General features: G+C 37.0%; 1 protein-coding gene across 5 annotated transcripts in view; it reads left to right on the top strand.

Annotated features, from left to right (window-relative positions):
• The window catches only part of ENTREP2 (endosomal transmembrane epsin interactor 2), a 475,240-nt gene that overhangs the window by 313,846 nt on the left and 141,829 nt on the right, over nucleotides 1-19,565 (top strand). The window contains exon 1 of one of the 5 annotated variants that reach the window (XM_086711381.1): nucleotides 2,213-2,762. The exons of the other annotated variants lie outside the window; for them this stretch is intronic. Coding sequence (XP_086567507.1) covers nucleotides 2,319-2,762 — 444 coding nt within the window. The 5' untranslated portion in view covers nucleotides 2,213-2,318. Of the gene's footprint in view, nucleotides 1-2,212; nucleotides 2,763-19,565 lie in introns of those variants that run through there. 5 annotated transcript variants of the gene reach the window in all.

Raw genomic sequence — 19,565 nt, 5'->3', positions numbered from 1 at the left:
GTTAAGGGGAGTCTCTGAAGGTGCACTGTCTTAATTCAGAACCGCCACTTACTTTCTATAGGGCAGTTAATATTTTCTCTGTGCCTGTTTCTTCCTTTGTGAGAAGAGAAACATAATAAACACACAGGCCTCACAGGGTTGTTGTAGTGACTGAAGTAATATATGTACACCACTTAGAATAGTCTGACCCTTTGCAATAATCATTAGCTGTTGTTTGTATTATTATTAATGTTTGTGTCATTATCATCACAAGTTTTTCTTCAAACATCCATGGCTTCCCATGTCAATCTAAAATGGAGTGTGGGTCTGGGTGACTTCTCCATGTGACACCTAAACTTCATTCTAGTATTATTATATGTCTGTCTTTTCTCATGTGCATTCTCCTGGACACAGTGTAGGGAGGTGTTTTAACTGAAATCTTTTCTGACTTTGAGTATGACAATCTGCTGAGTACAGATGCTGCTGAAGGACACTGCAGATTTACAATGAAAATGCAGCCTAATTGTTGACAGTGGCTTTCATCTCATTTTGCACTTCTCTGTTATCTGTTGGTTGCTGATTCTTCCTCCCTTCTTTCTCTCTTTCATCTTTTTTTTTTTTTTTAATTCACGTTACAGCTGATTCTATTGGAGGGAACTTTTGCAGAATTTTTTATTGTAGGAGGTTTAACATGAATCCCAAATTTGTAAGGAAAATGGAGATGAATTTTCTCATTGTAAAAAAAAAAAAAAAAATGAGTGCCTTGATGATATATTTGTTTTTCTTAGTAGGCTTCTGTCATTAAGACAGATGCTTGAGGATATATTGTTAGATCTTGCGTGGAACAGAGTTATTACTCATAGCTCACTAGATTTTAGCATACTTGCATCACAACATGGAGTATCATTTTACATTTAGTATTGCAGTTCCAATGCCATTATCAGATTGCATTTTCATATTGAATTACAAACAAAAATTTTATGTTACTAACACTTAATGAAATTTTAATAAGGTTGTGTTTTGATGCTATTATTCAAATAATGTGTTTTGAATTGCTTTCCATTGAATATATTTGCATTAAAGAGGAACTCAGTTTGATTTGGTTCTTTGAAGAGTTTTCCCACTTTCTAGGCGCTGCTTTCAATAAGATAAAGCAGGAAATTCAGTTTCTTCTCTGCAAGTCAGTAAATAGAAAAGGAACACATTTGCTAAGATCTGTAGAAGTAATGGCAGCAGACTGCAGATGGTTTGAGCTAATGAAATGACTCATGTTGGCTATTAGGGTTGCACATGATACCCCTGGGTTCTCTTTTCTTTGAGCCCTAAGGCTAATATATTAAAAATTAAGAAATTTAAGAGATTCGCATTATTGCAGTTCTTGATCAGTGATGCCCAAAATTAACTGAGAATCTCTTGAGAGAGCACGTTTCTGTTTGTAGCATTCTTACTCATTTCTGCTAAAATTGTGGTTGTGGGCCCAACGCAATTTACGTGAGCAAGTGCTTTCCAAGAGAAATAAGCAAGAACACTTGATTGTAACGTGCTTTATGTGCTGGTTTGTCCTGGTTGTCTAGCAGGGGGAGTTTAATGCATAATTATAAATACTGCAATAGCAAAAACATGGTTAAGAGTCCTGTTTACAAGGTAAGCCTGTCTTTATCAAACATTCGTTTTTAATAAACTCTTCAGGGCATTAGAGAAAAGTAACTGGTGGTAAATGTTTAGGCCGGTTTGAACCTGCACCGAGGGGTGGGGGTGGCAAAGGCAAAGCAAATTGAGTCATCTGGGTCTTTTATTTTTTCAACGTCGCTGTATGTAGAGAGAAATGCTTTTACTTCACTTTCACACTCTTACCTTCCTCCTCCCCTTACTTTTCTCCCACATTCGTTGAGTTCCCTCCATCTGAAAATACTCGCGATTTTAAAACTCGTAATACTTCTGCAGTATTTGCCGGAGTCCGTGTGGTCCTAAAACGAGCCGCACACTTGCTTAGGAGTTTTGGTTCCTGTCCTCTATTTGGGGGGCTTGGTAAGGACAACACTTTTAATTACAACAAAAGCCACTGCTGTGACTCGAGGTGAATCACAGACACCACCCGCTTCCTTCGGCCGACGCGCAGCGGCAAGGCAAACGCCCCTGACGCAACGCGCAGCCCTTGTGACGCAAGACGCAGTCTCCGCCGACGCAAGCGCAGTCTCCGTGATGCAACGCGCCCCGCCCCCCCCGGCCCCGCCCAAGGTCGCCCAGACGTGCCGTACGCCGACCCACAATTCCCTCTGCGTGCTGCTGTCCCGCCGCCGCCTCTGCCGCCGCCCGTTACGGGTTCCGCCGCTGGGGACATGTTGCAGAAACCGAGGAATCGGGGCCGCCCTAACACCCAGGCCGAGAGGGAGAGGGACTGGGCCCGCGGCGCCGCGGAGGAGGCCCCGAGCACCTCCCGCGGGGCGGGAGGCTCCCAGGAGGCCCGGGGCACGTCGTCGCAGGGCGGCCGCCGGGCCGAGGCCTCCCCCGAGGTGGGGCCCAGGTCCCAGCAGCAGCTGGAGCTGAAGGTGGCCGAGCTAGTGCAGTTCTTGCTGATTAAGGACCAGAAGAAGATCCCGATCAAGCGCACTGACATAGTGAAGCACGTTATCGGGGACTACAAGGACATCTTCCCTGATCTCCTTAAACTGGCTGCCGAGCGCCTCGAGTATGTCTTCGGGTACAAGCTGGTGGAACTGGAACCCAAAAGCAATACGTACATCCTGATCAACACTCTGGAACCGGTGGAGGAGGATGCTGAGGTGAGAGGCGATCAGGGCACGCCCACCACCGGCCTCCTGATGATTGTTTTAGGTCTCATCTTTATGAAGGGCAATACCATCAAGGAAACGGAGGTCTGGGACTTCCTGCGTCGCTTGGGGGTGTACCCCACAAAGAAGCATTTAGTTTTTGGGGACCCAAAGAAACTTATTACCGAAGAATTTGTGCGACAGCGTTACCTGGAGTACCGGCGGATACCCCACACTGATCCTGTAGACTATGAATTCCAGTGGGGTCCCCGAACCAACCTGGAAACCAGCAAGATGAAAGTTCTTAAGTTTGTGGCCAAAGTCCATAATCAAGATCCCAAGGACTGGCCAGCACAGTACTGTGAGGCTTTGGCAGATGAGGAGGCCAGGGCCAGACCTGAGACAGGTGGCCCCACTCCCTCCTCTTGAAGTCTGAGAGAGATTTGAGCTCCAGAGGAGGTGTCAAAGGCACTGGGTGATGGGGCATATTTCTGTAACACTCAAATGTGTGTGGCTTTAGGATGTGTTTGCAAACTTCTGTTCTCTTTTAATATTGTAAGTTATTTGGTTCCAGCTTTTCACTTATAAAAATATTAGGAGAGGATTTTTTGTTTTAACTTGTGTTATTGTCTGTGTATTTTGGCATAAAAATTTTGCTAGCTTTATGCAAGTAATTGGAAAACATTGCACCATGATCTGGAACAGGTGTTTAAGAAAGAACACATTGGTCAATTGCTTTGGCGCCAAGAAAGTAAAAGCAAAGTACTATCTGGTGTCTTAACTACCCAGTTTGTAAGTTAAAATAAAAGCCTTTATAAATTAAAAATAAAAATGTAATTGCTTATACTTTTTTTTACCTTAAGACAGCTATTATATATTTATATATTTTCTATGTATATAAGCATTACGCATCATCTAAGCAATGTGCATATTGTATTTTCTCCGAATAACAATTTTTTATATTCATAATTCTTACCTCTGTGGCCAACCATTTAGTTCCATTTAGGTTTTTTTTCCTGCTATAGTTGTAATAAATACAGTATCTTTGAAGCAGTTAAGCACTGTGCATTTTTCAATCGTGATTCATGAGATTAATTTCTTGACTCAAAACCAGCATCTTAAAAACAGGTTTTTTTCTTGCTACAGATTATTAAGGTAAAAGCGTTTTGTAGAAGTTGCTTTACTTTTGTGTGTGTATGTGCATATTGCATCACAATCTAAAATACATTTCCTACTGGATATAAAAAAGTTGATAAAACTGTTAGTGATTAACCATACTTGGGAATCTGACTACCTGGGTTTAGATACTGGTTTCACATAACTAGCTATATGAGCATGTTACTTATATACAGATGTTTTCTCACCTGTAAAACAAGCTCACGATGCCCATGTTATGTGTGGTAATGTGGTAATTTGATATTGGAAGTGTATGTCAAGTTCTTGGCACAATGCCCGGTGTGGAGGATTTTAGTTGTTAACTTTGTTCCTTAATTTTTTAAATTTGTTTTTTGTTGCTTATTTATTTATTTTGAGAGAGAGCAGGGGTGAGGCAGAGAGAGAGAGAGAGAGAATATCCCAATTAGTCTCTGCACTGTCAGCGCAGAGCCTGACCAGGGCAGGGCTCGAACTCATGAACCTTGAGATCATGACCTGACCCGAAACCAAGAGTCAGAGGCTTAACCTGACTGAGCCACCCAGGCACCCTAATATTTTAATCTTCTTGGTTTGGAGCAGTTAAATTTTTTTTTCAGGTTTTCTTTCATTATCTTCTAAATCATAGAATAGGAGTTACTGGTTCAAAAGTTACGACAATATTCTTCTAGCCTGATTCTATTGTGTGGTTTCGTGGGAAAACATAACTCATGGTATATTGTGAGTATAGCCCACATAAAGTAAAACAGGACAGTTAGACCTAAGATCTCCCCTGGGCTTGAGAGCTAATTTTTTAGTGGAAAGGATATGGGTTTTGAGGTTGTCTGACAAATGGAATTTGAATTCTGGCTCATACTATGTCAGCATGGTGACTTGGGGTCGATTTTAAGTTTTCTGAATTTCAATTTATCTGTAAGATCAGAAAAACAGTAACTATATTATAGTTATATGTATTAAATGAATATGAAGAAAAGAGCTCAGTCTCCTCTCATTCCTCCATAGCTTCTGGCAAAATGTTGTTTATATTCAGAGATTCAACAAATAATTATTCAGTGAGTGAGTAAATTTAATTGTTTGGGGGGAAGGTACTACAAATTAACCCCAAAATGAGATAAGTACTTCAGTTCAAAAAAATGTGGATTTGATCAACACTGGACTGCCATCTAGAAGCGTCTATGGTGGGTTTGTAGTGGTATGACAGAATGTGATAGGCTAATTGTTTTTTTGGTTTTTTTTTCATTCTGTTAAATTGGAATTTGCATTTATTTCATCAGTTAGAATATAATTGGTGCTTGAAGGCATTTCTCCTTGGTTTGCATTTTATTTCAGTGTATAAATTACCTCGCAACTAAGCATCCTGCTTACTGGTCCCTCACCTCACTGACTGCTTTCCCCTCTGGAGTGTTTTAACACTGGCATTTTCCTCCGTATGTGAAAATTATCATTACCCAGCACCCACTGTCGGTTATGTCTGAGGCAGATATCTTCTCCCAACACTTTTCTATAGAGATGTTAGCCATTTACCTTTAATGAGTTACCGTTTTTTTTCAGATTTTATTTTTTAAAGTTTTTGTTTATTTATTTATTTTAAGCAATCTCTACAGCCAACATGGGGCTCAAACTCTCTATCATGGGATCAAGAGTTGAATGCTTCCAACTGAGTCAGCCAGACACCCCCATTGTAAAATATAAAACATTACAGACCGGATCAAGCCCTTAGAGGTTCTACCCTTCCCAGAGGTGTCTAAAGTTTGTGGGTATCATTCCATTGTATGATTTAACACTTTTACCATGTATGTGTATATACATGAACAATATATAGTAGTATTTTGTAAGCTTCGATGACTTATATATGGGGTATCATACTGTACCCTTTTGCAACTTGGTGTTACAACTTACCCTGTTTTTGACATTTAGCTACAAAGATCTGATTTATTCATTTTAGTTGTTCTTTCATGTGGAAAAAAAGTAACTGTTTACTCATTTCCTAATGGTTAGACCAGTTCTTTCCAATTTTTTGCTATTTGCCTGCAGTATATAGTGCTTCCTTATACATGTGAGTTTCTCTAGCCAGAAATAAATTGAGCAATCATGGGGCATTGCCAAATTGCTCTTGAACTTGTATTAAGTTACAATCCACTAACATTTTATAGTTCTTTTTCACTGACCCACCCTCCTACTTCATATGAAAATTTGTCCCTTCCAGCTGTATAGTGGGTATGTAGTGATAGTTTATTGTACTATTAACTTGCACCTCTTGTTTACTAGTGACGTTAAGTATCTTTTGTTTGGGGTTTTTTTGCCATATTATTTTGCTTTTTATCTGTTAGACGTGTTTTTTAATGATTTGTAAGATTTCTTTATATGTTCTGTGTATATTACTCCATTGTCATATCGTGCAAATGGCATGTCACGTTTCATTTTTTCTTTTGTCATGCAGATGATTTCATTTTAATGTGTCGAAATCATCAATGTAGTGCTTTAAAAAAAAGTCTCCCTAATCCTGATAAGTGTTAAAATTAATAAGTTAAAATTAATAAGTGTTAAAATTTTTGACTTACATACACATTTTTTTTTAAGTTTATTTATTTTGAGCAAGAGATAGAGTGCACGCACTGAGTCAGGAAGGGGCAGAGAGGAGAGAGAATCGTAAGCAGGCTCTGTGGTGTCAGTGCAGAGCCCTTTGTGGGGCTTGATTTCATGAACTGTGAGATCCTGACCTGGGCTGAAATCAGGAGTCAGAGGCTCAACAGAGTCACCCAGTCACCTCACATTTATGTTTTTAATCTTTTTTTGTATCATGATTTGAGGTATGGATATAGTTTTCATATTTTTTCCTATACAGATTGCCTAGCATCAATTTCTCATAGTTTATCCTTTCCACACTGATTGATAACATGTTCTCTTATTATAAAGCCATAACTCATATAAATAAATTTATGTCTAGGACCAAATTGATTTATTTGCTATCTCTTTGCCAATGCCATGCTATTATAATTCTATAGCATCATAACAAGGGTTTTTTTTCTCCTTTTCCACTTCTTATGCCTTTTATTTTAGTCTTTTTTGCAGTGGCTGGAACTGCAATATGTTTTTAAAAAATTTTTTTAATGTTTTTATTTTATTTTAGAGAGACAGGGCAAGTCGGGGGAGGGGCAGAGAGAGGGAGACACAGAATCTGAAGCAGGCCCCAGGCTCTGAGCTGTAAGCACAAAGCCTGAAGCAGGGCTTGAACTTCAGGTCAGTGATCAACCTGAGCGGAAGGAAGTTGGATGTTTAACCAATTGAGCCACCCAGATGCCCCATGGAACTGCAATATGTTTTTGAAAAGAAGTGGCAACGTAGACTTTAAGAATGTTCCTGATTCCTTGTTCCTGATTTTAAAGGGAATCATATTTAAAGTTGTACATTAACTAGGTTTGCTTTTAATTTTTTTCCCCAACAAATATCTTTAATTGTGTTTTTATATTCCCCCTTTCTAGCTTGCCTAAAGATGTTTAAAAAACTTATGCATAGCTTTTTAAATTTGTATCATGCTCTTTATTAATCTGCTAATGTGATTAAATTTTTATTTTTACTCTCTAAGTTCAGTATACTTTTTGATACAGTTTAGTGTAACAACACTGATAGGTTTTTCTGATATCTGACCATCCTGCAAATCTTGTGAGTGATACATATAAAAGATAGTTTTTTTATGTGCTAAAAATTTCTAAATTTTATGTCTTTGGTCGTAAGGGGAATTAGCCTGTAATTTTCCTGTATTTTATTGTCATTATTGGCTTTGAGATTACACTTATTTATTTTAATTTTTTAATGCCCATACTTACAGAAAAGTTGCAAGTACAGAGCAAGGAATTCCACCCCCCCCCCAACTATTTGAATGCGTTAGTTATCATGTTTCTTTAGTCTCTTTCAATTTGCAAACAGTTCCTTAATCCTTCCTTGACTTCCATGATCTTGACATTTGAGGACTACAGGCCGTTATTTTGTGGAACATCTGCAATTAGGGTTTGTCTGCTATGCTTTGTGATCAGATTCAAGTTATGTATCTTTGGCAGGAATACCACAGAAGTGATGGCAGTGTTTTCGGATCCTATCAGTGGCACAAAATATTAATTTGTCCTATTATAATCTTGATCACTTTGGTTGAAGAGATTTTGTTTTTTGGGGTTTTTGTTTCTGTTTTGTTTGTTGTTTTTTCATCATTCCTCTCTACTGTGAAATTGTTTTGTTTCTCTCTATAATAAATCAGTAAGTTGTGTGGAGATACTTTGAGACTTTGTAAAATTGTATTCCTCACCAAATTTTCAGTTTATTCGTTGTCTATGTTTATCTGTATCTGTGTAGACTCATGGGTGATAATCTTGTACTATCATTATTTGATACACAAATCATCCCTGATTTGGCCAGTAATAACCTTTTTCAGCTGGCTTATGTGTCTTCAGCCCACCCCCATCATTCTGAGACTTCCTAACTTTCTGGATCTGTCCACTATCTACTGAAAACTGTGGGATTACATTAATAATATCATTTCCACTCTAACACCACAGTGTTTATTCTAGCTTTTCCCCTCTCTGTCTTTGTATTTATCTTCTCCAACAATGAGCAACTTAGATCCTGTTATTCTTATAATGCTTATTTGATCAATCCCCCTATAAATAACAAGTCTCCTGTTGTGGCTGCCATACCCTCCCACATGGGGATGCCCTTTGCCCCCCAGTGCTGAGCTGACATCCTGCAGGAACTACCCTTCTGGGCATGCACCCTCCTCACAATGTTTGAGCTCTGGCTCCCTCCTGGGGCTTTTGCCTTTCTTCTCCCATATATGTATCTTGCACTGTTACGCTTCATGGCTTTAGCACTGAATTGCCCAGGAAATAGGAAATATTATTCTGTTCTCATAAATGAGTTGGGCTGCTTTTCTTTTGCCATATTATATAAGGATTACATGTTTTTTAAGGTTTTGAAGAAATCCACCTGTAAAATTCTCTGGGCCTGGTGTTTTTGCTGGGTAGATTTTTACTGCTTTTATTTCATTAATAGGATGTTCAAGTTTTCTCTTCAGATTACTTCTGGTCACTTGTATTTTCTAGAAAGTGTTTTCATCAGTTTTCTGATGTATTAATATAGAGTTGTTCTTAGTATTTTCCTTTCATTTAAAAATAATTTTATTACATCTTCACTTAATATCCACTTTTGCATTCTCAGAATTATTTTTGCTTTCACTCTTCTTTTCTCCACCCCCCCCCCCACCCCAGCCAAAGCCAGTTTTGCCAGGAGTTTTGGTTATCTGGGGTCCATTGAGATTTCATATGAATTCTAGTAAGGGTTTTTTATGTTGATTTATTTTTGAGAGAGAGAGAGAGAGAATGGGTGTGTGAGCATGAGTGTAGGAGAGGCAGAGAGAGAGGTAGAGAATCCCAAGCAGGCTCCACACTGTGAGTGCAGAGCCCGACATGGGGGCTTGAACTCACAAACCGTGAGATCATGACCTGAGCCGAAACCAAGGGTCAGATGCTTAACCAACTGAGCCATGCAGGTGCCCCAATTTTAGTGTTTTTGAAAGAACATAAATTCTTGGTTTATGTCAGCACATGGCTTTACTTTTAGCATGTAAATAAAACATTTTCATTTATTCCATAACTATATAGAGAATTGTCAAGTATTCTAAGGATCCTATTATTATGAATATGTGATGAGAAAACTAGGATTTTTAATTATTTCCTTTCCATTTAGTGAACAGAACATGTATTGAATTGGCCATCTTGTGGCTCCATTGTAGTTTATCCAGCCTCGGGATACTCCAGAGTTCCTGAATGTCAAAATCATGTTCTCTGGTTATAAATTGACAAGTCCTAAGGGTAGTCAGGGGGAATACAGTGGGCTTCCATACACATTTGTTTTCTTTGTTCTGATTTATATGGGAGGAAGCAGATTTGAAAAAGTTTAAGTGTTATACCATATGAATAAATGACATAGAAACTTCTATAGAGTTACTGTAATGACACAGCTGATATCTAAAGATGAATTGGAAGTGAAATTTAAAGGAAAAAGATGGTCTTTTAGGGTAACAGAACAGCACAGTGACTTCATTGGCAAATCATTTTTCATGGTAGTTACTTCATTTTGTACATTTGTGAGCTTTTCTTGTTTTCTCACTGGGAAATAGCAAGCTTACACAAGTACCCTATAAAACTTAAAAATGCATTTTCCTTATTTGGCAAATTAGATTCTCATTTTAGCCATTTTTTTTAAAGTAACAAATGTGTCATTGTTTCTTGCCCTTATATAGGAGATGTTACAGTTAAAGTAATCAGCCATGTTATGGGCTTTGTGGAGGTAGCACTAATTCCTAATTACTGGGCTGTAATTCTTAAGAGAAATTACTGAGTTTATGACAACTGTAGTCATCATTTGTTGGGTTTTTCCCCATGTGCTGCCCTGCATTTGCATTTAGCCCATTACATACTCAGACCCACTTACCTATCTCGTTTACTAATACGTGATGCATTTTGTTTCATAAGTTATGCTTTAAAGGACTAATTAGCTCTTATAGTTTCAAAAAAATGTCATTGTTAGATCAATAATCTGCCTGAATACTCAGATCCCTGTTAACAACTTAATTTTTCTGTCTTGGTCTCAGATACTCAAAATTGTTTTCCTATTCTAGGGCCAAAGTTCATGGAATCAAAGTGGAATTTTAAATTATTCTGCCACAAAGTATCCATAGCTCTGTGGTCACGAAAATGTGTGTTCATTGCTTGCTTGAGATTGGACTGAAAGTTTTGAAAATCTAAGTAGAAGAGTTTTATATGGACTAGAATTATATCTTGATATCCATGTTTAAAAACTAATTTGGTTCTGTACTAAAGCTTGGAATTGGGTCTAGGAGAGCCACTGCAGCAGTACTGATCTTTGAACATGTAAAGGTAAAGACAAAGAACCTTTCCCAGGTCAAAGACATTCCCTAAAAAATTCCAGATTGTGGGCAGAGTCTGGGTGATTTAATTGGATCTTGACTAGAGAGGAGAATGTGCATCTATCCATTTTGGCATCCACACCACTTTTTACAGCTTCTGGCCCCTGGTGGAGGCTCAAAATATGCTGAATCAGTTAATGGATGAATGGTCCATTAGTCCTTACTTGCGTAGTCATATTAATAACAGCTGACATTTAGTAATCTTGTTCTCTGGCACTTATGCAATAAGTGTTTGATGAACTGTCAAGCTGATCCTCAGTGACATTGTTTTCTCCTCCTTACTTCTTGCAGATACTTGTTTTCATTTTGATCATTGTGCAGGAGCTGCTTATGTACTTCCTCACCATAACCTTTCTTGTACTTATTCGGTAAATATTTTTCAATACCTCCTGTGTATCAGTCACTGAGAATGCAGTTGTGGGCAGGATACACACAATCTCTGCTTCTGTAAATCCAGCCTCATCTACAGGGATCAATGAAGGCTTCTCAGAAGAGGTCAATATCATATGATGGCTGAGGGATGAGTAAGAATCAAGTGAAGGAACCAAAAGGGTAAAGCAGCATGTTTTGGGAAAAGAAAATAACATGAACAGAAACTTAAAGAATTCCTGGAATTAAAAGACCCTCACTATGGCTAGATGGTAGAGAATGTGGCAGGGACAGCTGGAGACAGGGTGAGGAAATAGGCAAAGGCCAGGTCAGCCATTTATAAGGTTTGTCAAGTTTTGGAAATCCAAGCCAAGGAGTTTTATTAAGGCAAGGAGATGCTACTGAAGAGTTTCAAGCAGAGGAGTGATGTCATTCATTCATTCATTCATTCACTTATCCAACAAATATATATTAAATGCCTAGCTGGGCTCTTGGGCTAACCAGTAAATAAAAGACATCCCTGCTCTTGATAATCCATTTATATTTTAGTAAGATAATGCCAGTCCCAGACTCAAGGAAGTCAAGACTGGAGGCAGGAAGAACAAAGAAAAGTCATCCATGGAGAAGATGGTGATCATTGAAATTATAGAGTGGCACCAGTAGGGGTGGAGAGAAATTTCTTACGTAGATTTAGTAGGACTTGCTGATTTATTAGATGTGGTCAGAGTAAGGGAGGGTGAGTGGAAAATGTCTCATGGCTCTAATGTGGGAAATTAAGGAGGATGGTGATGCTAGCAGTTGAACAGCATTTCAGGAAGATCTTCCTGGGTTTGATTTTCTATGCTAAGTGAGTATGAGGAGCCTCTGAGGTACACAGGTAGAATGTTGAACAGACAATTGTGTATATAATTGTACAATAGGTCTGGGAGGGAGACAAAAATAAGAACCATACATCATGTTCTTAGATAAAGTAACAGAGGGGATGTACAGTATAAGAACAATATATGGATGTTGTGGTTATTGGGGATGTTCACAAATAAGTTATTTCCTTTCAGGGCATTTGGTAGGACTGTATTTCTCCATCCCATTGGATGTTGAGTGTGGCCATGTGGCTTTTTTGGCCACTGAAATGTGAACAGATCTTGCATGTGACACCTCCAGGCAAGAACTTTAAGTTCTATAGCTGAAATGATTGTAGGAACATCACTGAACTGAAGCCTTCACTGACTTGAGTGCCTGGGTGAATTTGGGGCAAAACCCACTTGACCTGTTTTGGCCATATAATGCGAGCAAAAAACACACTTCTGTTGTGTTAGGCCACTGAGATTTTAGAGTTATTTTAAACCTATCCTATCCTGATTGATCCAGAAATCGATCCAGAAATCCCACCCTGATACAGAGGAGATTGGAAAATGACCATACACGTTATATAATGGAAAAACATTTGATAAAAGTGACTTTTGTGGCAACTTGAAGAAGCAGGCCATGCACCTAATGAACATATAACTCTAAAATTAAAGAAGAGAACCCTGGAATGAACATATACCTCTAAAATTAGAGAACAGAAACCTGGAAGTGTGAACGTTGGTGCCTGTGACTGCATCTAGAAAACTGTCAGGAAAGAGATGAAATTGGAAAACACTTGGTTGGTATGTATTCAGTGATAAATAGAATAGAGAGAATCCAGAAGTATATAGATATGCAAGTGCTTCTGAATCCCCAACCAATAAAAAATAAAAATGAGAGACAACGGCGAATTAAACCACATTCTTGAGGCAAAGATCAAATACATGGTATAGTTGTCCTTCCCATTGTCAAAATATGGGAATGTATTAAAGTGGTTTAGGATAAAGGCTTAACTATGAGTTGGATGTCCAATATTTTAAAAAGAACAAGATGAGAGAAAATAATTTAAATGTGGTCTGTCCACCAAAAGCATGAAGACCGGAAGTACACAATCAAGTAGAGAGAGAAAGAGGAACATGATGGGAGTGTATATATATACATACACATACATACATACATATATATATATATATATATATACACACACACATATATATGTGTGTGTGTGTGTGTATCAAATAATATTTCATATATTTTGATATATATCAAAAATATATATAGCAATACATTATACACACACACACACATACACACACACACATATGCATGCAAATCTAAAATGTATGCCTAATGCCTAGAAAAGAAGTATACAGGTATGGCTATTGGCACATGGCACCAAATAAAATCAAATTGTATTTAGAGATTTGACCTGTCAAAGAAACCCTAGCCTGAATTTGCAAAAGTTGATGACTGTTGGAGGCTTAAAATAACCCTTAGATCCCCACCTTTTGTGAGCCAACGCCTACAGTCCATGTGGCCCAGAAGGATACTGGAAAAGATAGAACCCCAGAGTGGAGTCAAGGTATACAGTTTCAAAATAAATGTCATTACTTTATTTACATAAAAATGATTAAAATCTTATTTTTTTCATCATGGCCAAGTGGGATTTATTCCTAAAATGCAAGGATGATTAAACACATGAAAAGCAGTGTAATATGCCACATTAACAGAATGATTTGAAGAAAACCAAAGCTTGGGGACGCCTGGGTAGCTCAGTCAGTTAAGCGTCCAACTTTGGCTCAGGTTATGATCTCGCATTTTGTGAATTTGAATCCTGCGTCGGGCTCTGTGCTCACAGCTCAGAGCCTGGAGCCTGCTTCAGATTCTGTGTCTCCCTTTCTCTCTCTGGCCCTCCCTCACTCACACTCTGTCTCTCTCTGTCTCAAAAATAAACATTAAAAAAATGTGAAAAAAGTTAAACAAAAAACAAAGATTGATCATCTTAGTTGATAGAGAAAAAGCATTTGAAAATTCAACAACCTTTCACTATAAAAACACTTTAAAAACTAGAAATAGAAGAAAACCTTTTTAGCATAATAAAGCCAGTATAAAAAAAAAAAAACCACCCACAGGTGACCTCACACTTAATGGTGAAACACTGAAAGCTTGCCAAGATCAGTAATAAGACAAGGATAACCACATTCACCACTATGATTGAGCACAGTATTGGAAATTCTAGCCAGTTAGGCAAGAAAATGAAATAAAATATATTCACACTGAGAAGGAATAAGTAAAATCATCTCTGTTACAGACGTAGATGTATCTTATATGTAGAATTGTAAAGGTTCCACTAAAAAACTCTTTGAATAAATGAATTCAGCACAGTTGCAGGATGCAAAATCAAAGTGCAACAATTGGTTGCAATTTTATACAACAGTTAACAATCTAAAAGGGGAGTTAGAATAACAATTTCATTTACAATAACACACAAAAAAGTACTTTAACCAAGTGCATGGAAGACTGCAGACTAAAGATGATAAATTTATTGTTGAAAGAAATTAAGGGATACATAAATACATGGAAAGACATCCCATGTTCATGGATTAGAAGACTAAATATTTTGAGATGTCAGTGGTGCCAGAAGTAATCTGTGGATCCTATGTCACCCATATCAAAATCCCAACATGTTTTTCAGAAATAGAATAACTCATCCTAATATTCATATGGAATCTTAAGCAATCCCCCCAATAACCAAAACATCCTTAAAAAGAGCAAAGGTGGAGGATTCACCCTTCTTGATTTCAAAGCTTTTGAAGCAATGTTAATCAAAACTGCATGGTACTGGCATTAATGACAGACATGTAGACCGATGGAATAGAATACAAAGCCAAGAAATAAACCCTCACATATATGGTCAAATGATTTTGGACAAGGGTGCCAACCATTCAATGGGAAAAAGACAGCCTTTGCAACAAATGGTGCCAGAAAACTGTATATCCACATGGAAAAGAATGAAGTTGGATCCTTACCTTACACTGTATATAAAAAATAGCTTACAGTGGATTAGAGACCCAAACATAAGCACTAATAATATATAACTCTTAGAATAAAACATAGAAATCTTTATGACTTTGGATTTGGCAATGATTTTTTGGATATGGCAAGCAACAAAGCAAAAATAAATAAATGGGACTTTATCAAAATTTAAAACTTTTGTGCATCAAAGGAAAATCAACAGAGTGAAAAAGCCCTCAGAATGAGAGAAAATTTTTGAAAATCACATATATGATAGAGGATTAATATCTAAAATGTATAAAATTAGTATTCAGAATATATAAAGAACTCTCACAACTCAATAACCCCACATAAATCACCCCAAGTAACCCAGTTGCAACAATGGACAAAGGACCTGAATGTATACCTCCAAAGACTTCCAAAGAAGATATGCAAATGACAAGCACCTGAAAAGATGCTCAATATCACTAATCAATTAGGAAGATGTAAACCAAACCACATAAGATACCATTTCACATCTATTTGAATGACTTTTATTAAAAAAAAACAGAAAATACAAGTGTTGATGAGAATGTGGGGGAAAAGCGGAACCTTTGCACATTGTGCATTGGAATGTAAAATGGTTGTAGCCATTCTGGAAAACAGTATGGTGTTCTCTCAAAAAATTAAACATATAATTACCATATATGATCTAGCACTTCCACATCTGGGTATATATCCAAAAGAACTGAAAGCAGTCACTTGAACAGATATTTGTACACCTATATTTATAGTAGCATCATTTACAATAGCCAAAAGTGGAAGTAACCCAATTGTCCTATGGCAGATGAAAAGGTAAAGGAAATGTGGTATATGCATAGAATACAATGTTGCTCAGCCTTAAAAATAGAAGGAGGGGTGCCTGGGTGGCTCAGTTGGTTGAGTGACCGATTGCAGCTCATCATGATCTCACCATTTGTGAGCTCGAGCCCTGCATCAGGCTCTCTGCTGTCAGCGTGAAACCTGCTTCAGATCTTGTCTCCCTCTCTCTCTGCCCCTCCCCTACTCATGGGCAGGTGCTCTGCTCTCTCTCTTTCAAAAATAAATGAACATTAAAAGCAAAAAAGGAAATTCTGACATGTGCTACCATGTGGATGAAACTTGAAGACGTTATGCTAAGTGAAATAAGCAAACACAAAAGAAAAAATTCTGTATGATCCCACTTATATGAGATCCCTAGAGTGGTCACATTCATAAAGATAGAATGCAAAACAATGGTTGCCATGTTCTGAGAGGAAGAGTGAATGAGGAGTTATTGTTTAACGAGTATGGAGTTTCAGTCTGGGAAGATGAAAAAGATCTGGAGATGGACGGTGGTGATGGCTGCACAACGATATGAACTTAATGCCACTGAACTGTATGCCAAAAAATCATTACAATGGTACATTTCATGTTACGTACACTTAATCACAATAAAATAAATAAAGCATGGTAAATTTTTTTGGTATGTGTTTTACTGCCATTTTTTAAAAGAGTAAACATGAAAAAAAATCTGTTTTTTTTTTGTTTTTTTTTTTTTTACTTCCTAGCATCATCTATATAGTTGAGCACTTCCTGTGTCTCAAAATAGCCTCTTTTCTTGGCTTCTGTGTAGATTGCTGTCCCAATGTTTTCAATAATAATTTTTGAGCTCAATTTTGAAACTTTTCAGGCCAGTTTATCTACAAATGATTTGAATGATATTATGGTACTGTTGTGACATCTAATATAGAAAATTAATGCTGACCTATTCTGTGAAGTTAAACCTTCCCAGGGGATGCTGTAAGAATCCATAGCTACTAGAATCATTGCAGAAATATTATTAACATGAACTTGAAATATTTCCTAAATTAACAAAACATCCTCTTTTTTTTCTATCCTGTATGTGTATTTTAAAGGAAAAATAGGGGTGCCTGGATGGCTCAGTCGGTTCGGCGACCGACTTCAGCTCAGGTCATGATCTCATGACTTGTGAGTTCAAGCCCCGTGTCGGGCTCTGTGCTGACAGGTCAGAGCCTGGAGCCTGCTTCAGATTCTGTGTCTTCCTCTTTCGTCTCCTCCTCCCACCTTGTGTTCTATCAAAAATAAATAAACATTAAAAAAATTTTTTTAAGGAAAAATAAATTTTGCTACATTTGGTGGAAATACACTACATTTATGGGTAATGAATGGCAATAATGATTTTTTTCTATATTTAATTTAGCCAAAACTTTTTAGGTACTAATAAAATATTAAGACTTTTTCACTTTTATATATTGCTGGTAGGGATGAAAAATGGTACCACTTCTGTGTTGGAGAATTTGGCAGTGTCTAGCAAAATTAAATATTTATCTTTTGATGCAACAATCCTACTTCTAAGAATATATCCCAAAGTCATACTGCAATCATTTAAAAGACGTATGAATATGGCTGTTTATTGCAACACCATAGTAAAAAATAAAAGACCAAAACAACTCAAATGTCCATCAGTAGGAACCTGGTTGAATAAACTGTGGTATATCTGAGCAATGAAGTACTGAACAACTATAAGAAGGAATAAGTATTTCTATGTATGCCTATTAAGTGTTCTTCACTGTACTGGGTCAAAAAAAAAGTAGATAGAGAAAATATTTATAGTATGCTATTATTTATTTACCTTTACTAAAAACCAAATAATGGAAGGATTAAATTTAAAAATAAATGGTTACCTATAGAAGAAAGGAGGGGGAACATAATGGAGATGATAGAATAAAAACTAGACTTTTTTGAGACTTCTTTTATGGATATGACTTCGGAATCCTTTTATACAATTCCAAACAAAGCTAAACTTAAAAAAAATCCCTAACAATAAAAAATGAAACCAATGAATCTGGGTTCCCAGTCAGTAGCATAACCACACATAAAAGAACCATGGTGACCCTATCACACCATAATTTGACTATTTTTTCTTGGTACAACCTACTCTAAGGATAGAAAGAAAAATCTTAAAGTGTTTTCAATAATCATGTTTTTGGTGCTAGTATTAGCATTGTTATTTTTAGACTGTTGTGTGGATATCACGAGATTAAATCAGATGGATAATTGTAATGAGAAATAAGGTTTTTGTCATGGCTGAAAGGAAATAGAGATATCAGGTTGATAGAATTAAGAGAAAACCCCGTAGTTTTGAATTTGAATCAGAGGCATTAGTATGATCTTATAATATATTGTATCTAACAACTGAAAATGTTTAAAACTATGACCAAGTGGCAAGGACACTTCTGGCATGAACTTCTGGCATGAAGAGTGTGGTATCTAAATACCATTCTCAATGAAAGGAACCAAGACCTACTGTAGAAATTGCTGATTCCAGATCTGGGGCAGGGGATATGTATGATGATTCTGGAACATCTTGTCATAGCTTTCTTGAAAGCAGGAAAACTTTCAAAGTCTACTAGAATTGTGTCAACTTGAATTGACTCTATCTTGTTAATGACTCCAGTGAATGAAATGTATCAAATTTGTTTGTTTTGGGCTCATAACAAATCAAACACACACAACCCCTAAACAAACAGTACCTTTGGAGGATGCCAAGGACCGAACTAATTTTTTTTAATAAACATATATCAAAGATTATATTTGACTCGTTATTTAATGAGGGAACCAGTAAAACTAACAACCAGTTCCAAGGAGAATTCAAGCCATGTGCACACATAGGCCATCAGCAATGCTGAAATAAATTTACAAATAGATGTGAAAGTGGTCAGCACCCATGGGATGGCGATCATTGCATTCTACCAGACGAAATTCATTTATATTTATATTATCAAAAATAATTTACATTACTAGTCTTATTCTGTAATTTAGAGTTGTAAAATAGCTTAAAGACAATGAAAGGCACAAATAACTCAAAAGAGTGTACTAGACGGGATATCCAGTATTTTTTTTCCCATTTCAAAGTCTTTAACAAGTTTTCGTGACACTCTCTCCCCTCTTGATCATATTAATATTAAAGATTATTCTTGATTACAAGAAAATTTTTGTTTAAAGTTTTGTTTCATTAGAGTTAGCCTGATTATTTACATAGGTGCAGCAAGAATATTAACTAACCATTATAGGCCCAAGTTTATTTAGTAAATATAGCACCATATCAACTAATTATTTTGAAATCTGGAAAATAAAGAATTGAACATGCATCCTGGTTTTCCTATGTGAACTGTACTCTAGAGTGACAAAACAATTGATGAGGAAAAGTATTCTATATACTGATCTCTGGGAATAAAGAAAGAAGAAATGATGGCATTATAGATAGCGTTTTGGAAACACTAACAATTTAATGATCTAAGCAATCATTAAGAATGGCTGCCAACATCATAGAGAGACACATTATTTGCCTTCTATTAGTCTGAATGTTATCAAATCTCTGTGTGTAACCACCAAATTACAAGATATCCAGAGGATATGGAAATTTTAACTAA

The sequence above is a fragment of the Puma concolor genome, chromosome B3, assembly GCF_028749965.1.
Source record: "Puma concolor isolate L17-30 chromosome B3, mPumCon1.1.hap2, whole genome shotgun sequence".
In the NCBI taxonomy this organism is placed as follows: domain Eukaryota; kingdom Metazoa; phylum Chordata; class Mammalia; order Carnivora; family Felidae; genus Puma; species Puma concolor.
The sequence above is the reverse complement of the archived record's forward strand: the minus strand, read 5'-3'. Positions and strand labels throughout refer to the sequence as shown.